The following is a 7,073-nucleotide window of genomic DNA, read 5'->3' on the forward strand; positions in this document are numbered from 1 at the left end:
TTATTTATTTCATGTCAAGTTTTTTTAATTTTGCAGTTTAGTCCTTAAAATTCTTTTTTTTGCAAAAGGTTCAAGTCCAATTAATGGCTTGGCACCCAAAAACCATGATAACATATAGTATTAGGCCTCAACTTAATATAATATCTATCGTATTAGTTGGGTCGACCCCAAATAAAACTGTTTAGTTTTCTTACTTCTTACTTAAATTTGAAAACTATGCCGATAAATGCTTTAATTACAGACTATTACTTTTTCCACCCTATCACCTTCTTGCGCATCCTATGAAATTTCCAAAAATGCGTATTTGAATTTTTAAATCCAAATTGATTTTTTCATTAATTCAGATTTTATAATTCAAAATAGACTTATGTATAATCAACAATCAGAATATCTCCCGTCCCCGTGAGTTAAGCCCAGTTGGTAAGGACAATGTATAATATATGTAAGGTCTAGGGTTCGAATCCCGGACACCACAAAAAAAAAAAATCAAAATCTCTCCCATTTCAGCAGTTTTGAATTTTGTTTTTATAAACAACCAAAAAACAAAGTAAAAAATGATAAAAACCTGTCAAAACGATAGAATTTTAGATTTAGAGTAGCGGGGTCCCGTAAGAAGTCTCTTCTAACAACAGATAACAATGACTAGTAACAACTAACAATGATCCAAAATAGAAGGATGATGGTTAGGAATCTTAATATTGTCCTTAAACAACTAACAATGATCCAAAATAGAAGGATGATGGTTAGGAATCTTAATATTATCCTTAAAATAACTATCCATGTTACAAACATGTTCAGAATTTGTGCTGATACAGATCAGATTATATAATTTGAACTGTTTTTCCTTGAAAAAGGGTGTTTAGAGGGTGTTTGGATTTTACGATCCGAATCCAAAATAGCACACCTTATTTGTTTAGGTTTTCGGATTATAAAATCTAAATTGGTGAAAATCTCATTTTTTGTAAACATATAACAAAGGAAAAACTTAGATTGGTTTCTAAAATGAAAAATATCACAGAGGCGTTTTTAAAAAATTTACGGAACGTGCGAGAATGACAAAGGGTGGGAAAAGTAACAGTAATAATTATAACATAGATGCCGTAGTTCCACACCCACATAATATTTTCAAGCATGCCATGGATAGTGACCATAATACAAAGCAACATTTTACATGCACACAATTACTGCCACGTTGATCCATTTTATGTGTCACCATATTAATTTCTTGACTTTGCTGAACACATTAGTAATTAGTTATCTGGCCCATCCTTTTTTCTTCCAACATTTAATCCCTCACATACACACACCCCATACTATATAAACTGTATCAAGAATGTTAACCAATGCCCCAGGCATTGGTTAAGCAACAAATGAACTAAGTTTTTATTAAAAAATAATGTAATTATTACTTAATAAAAAGTCACAGTTTATATTTCTAATACAGAAAATTCTATTTATAGATTTCTTAACCAGTGCCTCGAGGGCACCGGTTAACAAGACCCAAACAGTATTAATAGCTTAGAAGTTTTCATTAATTTTTCAAGCTTCTTCACAATGCCTTCTTTAACTCTTCAATGGCTCAGCCTAGTTGCCATCATTTGGCTCCAAGCCATAAGTGGAACAAACACAGATTTCCCCACTTACTCTTCCCAACTAAAACAAATTCTTTCCATTTCTCAAGTTCAACTCAATAACCTTGCTTTTGCATCAGATGCTGGCAAGCTTTTTGGTTGGTTTTCTGGCCTTGCTGCTATTTACCTCCCTCTCTGGCTTGTCCTCATCATCGGTTCCTTTCTCGGACTAATCGGTTATGGTGTGCAGTTTATTTTCATAACCAACCAAGTTTCTTCCCTTTCTTATTGGCATGTTTTCTTACTAACCTTTCTTGCTGGAAACAGCATTTGTTGGATTAACACTGTCTGTTATGTGATTGCTATAAGAAACTTTCTATCTTATCGCCAAGTTGCGGTTGGATTATCAACTAGTTATCAAGGATTAAGTGCAAAACTTTATAACAATATTGTTGATTTTGTTTCTCCAAACAATAAGGCTAAAAGTTTTCTTTTCTTAAACTCTCTTGTACCTGTTGTAGTAGGCTTAATAGTAGCTCCTTTAGTGAGAGAAATCGAAGTGAAAAATCCTAAGCATTCTAGTGTTTGTTTTGCTTTGATGTTTGTTATTACAATTGCCACTGGAATATATGCTGTGATTAGTAGCTTGCAATTTTTCACTAATAAAGTATCATCACTTGGTGTCTTTATTGGCATTATAGTATCCATTCTCTTACCTCTATTGCTTCCAATTTCTGTGAAGATCAAGGAACTACTTGATTCATGGCACAAAAAAAGTGAAAGGTTAAGAGTCTACAATTTTACCATGGAGGAGAATACAAATTATGAAGGAAGGACAGAGAATGAGGTAAAAGATGGTGAAGACAGTGGTGAATTTCAAGTGGTTGGTGTTATGGAAGAAATAGGAGTGAAGTTAATGTTGAGAAGAATAAATTTCTGGTTATATTTCTTTGTCTATTTTTTTGGTGCAACAATTGGTTTAGTATTTCTTAACAATTTGGGACAAATAGCTGAATCCAGAGGCTGCCTTGCTACTTCATCTTTGGTGTCTCTGTCGTCTTCTTTCGGATTCTTTGGCCGTCTCATTCCATCTCTTATCGACTATTTCAACAGGTAATGTGGTCATGTGGAACACTTTCTATGCCTTACCATGAAAGTTTGCTAACATAGTCAGGATGTCAATAATTCATAATGATGTTTTTGCACTACTAATTTTGGAAAGATAAAAATGGTTTAAACACCAATAGTCCGTGTCGCTTAATTTTTTATATTTCAGAGAATTGCAGGCAAATATGTTCGATGCAACATTAATTATGGTCGTGCTGTAGTGGACGAAACATTAAAACACCCCGTAATACCGACCAAAACCATTGTATTTACGCAAATAATAACAATAGATATATTGGTTGGTCTACATTGATGAAATCAAACAAATTAGCAAAAAAAATTATAGGTCATTCTTAGTACTATAATCATTATTTTTATTTCAGGGAAAAACGTACAATTTCAAGACCAGCAACTATGATGGCAGTGATGGCACCAACAGCATGTGCATTCTTCTTACTTCTCAACAAAACTGACCTTGCCCTTTACATAAGCACAGCTGTGATTGGAGTCTCGACTGGAGTAATCACTTCCTCTGCTGTTTCGACAACAACTGAACTATTTGGCACAAAGAATTTCTCTGTAAACCATAATGTGGTTGTTGCCAATATTCCAATGGGATCCTTTTTATTTGGTTATTCAGCTGCACTTCTTTACCATAAGGAAGAACATGGAGAAGGAAGTTGTATGGGCATGGAATGTTACAGTAAAACCTTTATTATTTGGGGTTCCTTTTGTTGCCTTGGAACTTTTTTGGCTTTGATTCTACATTTCAGGACTCGCAAGTTTTACTCTACAAAACACTAGGGTAACATTTTTGGTTAATTATTATTATATATCTTTTTAATGTCCATAGTGATGGATTTCAATAAATCATAGATACCAAATTTTACAGCATATCTTCATGTTAAGAGATACTCGCTCCGTTGTCAATTATAAGTAAATTTTGATATTTTAAATTCATTCAATTAATTATGTATATGATTTATATTATGAACCACATAATATGATCTTCGATAACCAATAGTGAATGATTGAGATTGATAGAGAAGATGAGAGCTGCTACCCTCATGCCGTCTAGATTTTAGAGTTTAAGCTGTTAACTATTTAATTGGACAATGATTTAATTGCTAAATGACTCTGGCCATGAATCTCTTATTGAGCTTAATAGAATGGGACAATCTTGAAACAACATAAAAATAACAAAAAAAAAAAAAACAAGTGAAAAATAGTGGAGTAACCAAAACACACAAATATCATGGTGGCTTTCGAGGGGGGCGCCATTTTGAAATTGAGATTGCAACCATGAGAGACCGTGGATGAGGTGGAGGACGATCAACCAGAACACTGTCAAGAGGGAGGTGCTTTTCCTCTTCTCCATTGTTAATGTTGTTGACACCATGAGAGAGTGATGAGGGACATTAAAAAGGAAGACGGAGCAAAAGCATGTACGACATATCACAAGAACATGAACAAGAAACACATGTAAATTGAATCGTGTAAACACTGATTGAGAATACATTGATACACATGTGTACTAAACCTATGGAAAATCAAGCATCGAACCGAAACAAACAACAAGCACAAATCCGAAGGATGGACACTTTATACACCAAAGTCTCTCTACAAGCTCTAAACCCTAGACATTGTGAGAGAGAGTTGTATAAAGCCATATATCTCTTTATATCATTGCAAAACAATATCATAATAGATTCATTGTCTAAAACCACACTTTTATTCTTAAAATCTTCTAAGTTCTAAGTATTTTTACCTGCTTTTCTAAATTGTTATTGCTTTTAAAACGTTATTTTCATTGTTACGACATCAAATTATTTCCTTTATTTTCAAGCAAACAATTTCACTACTAAAAATCTACAGAAAGCTATAACATCCCAATACATGTCGGTTTGATTTTTTTTATACTATTACTTGAAACAATGTATACTTGCATTAGCAAGACCCCTTTGTTGTTATTGTGTGTTTGTGGTGTCTGTAATCGTAGGGTACAAATACTCAGGTTGAGGAGCTCTGATTGCGGGGCGATTAGAAGGTGGCGACGGAAGTTTCTTCCGTTATATTTTATTAGTGAAATACTATATAGTCGAATTATGTTCAATACTCAGGTTGAGGAGCTCTGGTTGTGGGGCGATTAGAAGGTGGCGACGGAAGTTCCTTCCGTTATATTTTATTAGTGAAATACTATGTAGTCGAATTAAATGCTCTGGTCTGTAACACTAGGGTCGGGGTTTTGTCGTTTGATTATGTATTTTGGAGTTAAAATTTTTGGAATTTGTGGCTTATTTTTCTGGATGATGATAACTTAAATTGTTTCATTGAATTTAATAAACTATTCAACTGCCAGACTTACGCTTTTTTTGGTTTTGTGAAATGGTGAAATGTTGAGCATGTGTAACATCCATTTAATTAAATATATTCTTTTATTTAAAAATTCAAGTCGGGGTTTTATAGTGTTACATCTCCCCCCTTCTTATTCTCATCACCTTTCTCCCTCGACGACACACTAAACATATTGGCACGAACTCCATTGCCCTCCAACCCAATAGATTTTCCTACCTCACAGACATCATCAACAACCACCCGAGGCTAGCTTAACATGTAACACCATCCAATTTTTCCAATCATCATTAGTACCTAAAGACTTTGAACCCATTGACGGCACATATTTTTAGCTTCAAATCCATAAATGACGGCACATATTTTTAGCTTCAAATCCATAAATGACGGCACATATTTCTTGACTCATGGTTTGGGAAGCCGCATACCGACCTCCTGCTTACTAGAAATATTCCAGCCATTTTTGCATAAATACTAATCAGATATAACATCTTCAATTACGTACACCTTTATTTTTAAGTCTCTTATAACTCCAAGGTCTTGACTCATTAATTCTTTCCATCACAGGGGAAATACTGAACTCTTGCAAGCCGATCAATTTTAGCATTTAAATTAAATCATCTTTATAATAACAAAGACACGAGCATAATTCAACTTCACTTTATTAATAGTACAATCATCAATCTTCAACAGTCTCCCTTTTACCGAAACAAGTTCCACAAAAAAACTAACATCCCGCATGTAGCGGTATACCATAACAATGCACCAAATCCCCTATTTCATAAACCATGTCGCTATCCTTCGATCAAGAACGACAATCATACATAAAATTACAAAAAATAAAAATTGTCGTCGCTACCTCTTACTTCCCCTCTTCTCTCACTACTACCTTCTTAACCTTCCCCGTCGCTAAACATGCATATGTCACCTCCCTACCATTCGAATTCGTTTATGGAACCTTCTCCCCACTCTTCTTGCACCTTGCTCGGTACTCCCGCAGCTGAAACCTCTCTCTCATCTCCCTTTCCTCTCCACTCCTAACTGGTTCCTCCCTCACCATCTCTAACTCCTTCTTCCTATTATGCTCTTTCTCTGCCTCATTCCTACAACACTCTCATATTTTTTCCTGCCTCATCTCTAGTCATTTTTTCTCCCTCACACAATCCCTTGCTTCTGCTATCACACTTCACAAACCTATCGTACCGAGTCACATTCGTGAACATGTTTTACTCTCCAAAATAAACATTGTTTAAGGCTTTATTCAATTTTCTACATCCACACATTGATGAACCGAGAAAAACCAAACACTTAGGGCCTGTTTGATTATGTTTTAGTTTTTAGTTTTTAAATACTATTTTGCAAATCAATATTTAACAACTCTTTTTAAGAAGAAAAAAAAAACACAGAAAAAGTTGTTTGGTTTATACTCCCTCCGGTCCTTTATACAAGAGACAATTTAAAACTTTTTTTTGGTCCTTTTTATAAGAAAATCTCTTTAAATTCAAACTTTATCAAATATGTAATTTCATTTATACCCTTATTAAGTTGGAGACATGCAACCTATTCCAATGCAAATGCATTTATTTTGGTACATATTCCACATGTTGAACTATTTTAGCCAACCAACACGTATTACAAATTTGGCGGGTACATTCCTCTAAAAAATAAAAAAAAACTATTTGGCGGGGTACACACAGGCCAACAAGCTATTAATATATGCATCATTCACTTTCATGTGTTATGGTTATCTTCTCTACTCACATATCATGGGCATGGAGTCTAATAACTCTAATGAAGATGATTTGAATGAGCTTCCTGAATCTTTGAATTCATATGAAATTGATAGTGAGAGTTTTGAGAAATCAATTGATGCTACTAAAATCGGTAAGAATTCACCTGATGTTATTGAGATTGTTGAAGAATCGGATATTGAGAGTGCGGAAGAATGTAGAAAACCTGTCATTAGAAGGATGAAGCAAACATGGCATGAGAAAGATGCAGAAGAAAATACTAATGTGGTGGACTCTAGAGAGTGTGTTTCTT

General features: G+C 34.4%; 1 protein-coding gene across 1 annotated transcript; it reads left to right on the top strand.

The window, feature by feature from the left end:
* The first annotated feature begins 1,554 nt into the window (after positions 1-1,554).
* LOC25491009 (protein NUCLEAR FUSION DEFECTIVE 4) lies at positions 1,555-3,482 on the top strand. Its single transcript, XM_013604923.1, has 2 exons — positions 1,555-2,684; positions 3,062-3,482. The coding sequence occupies exons 1-2, from the start codon at positions 1,555-1,557 to the stop codon at positions 3,480-3,482; spliced, it is 1,551 nt and encodes a 516-aa protein (XP_013460377.1).
* Positions 3,483-7,073: the final 3,591 nt, after the last annotated feature.

This window comes from Medicago truncatula, chromosome 3, assembly GCF_003473485.1.
Source record: "Medicago truncatula cultivar Jemalong A17 chromosome 3, MtrunA17r5.0-ANR, whole genome shotgun sequence".
In the NCBI taxonomy this organism is placed as follows: domain Eukaryota; kingdom Viridiplantae; phylum Streptophyta; class Magnoliopsida; order Fabales; family Fabaceae; genus Medicago; species Medicago truncatula.

Coding starts and splice junctions, on each gene's coding strand:
- LOC25491009 (XM_013604923.1), top strand. CDS start 1,555: ATGCCTTCTTTAACTCTTCAATGGCTCAGCCTAGTTGCCATCATTTGG. Junction 2,685..3,061: donor CTTATCGACTATTTCAACAG/GTAATGTGGTCA, acceptor TTTTTATTTCAG/GGAAAAACGTACAATTTCAA.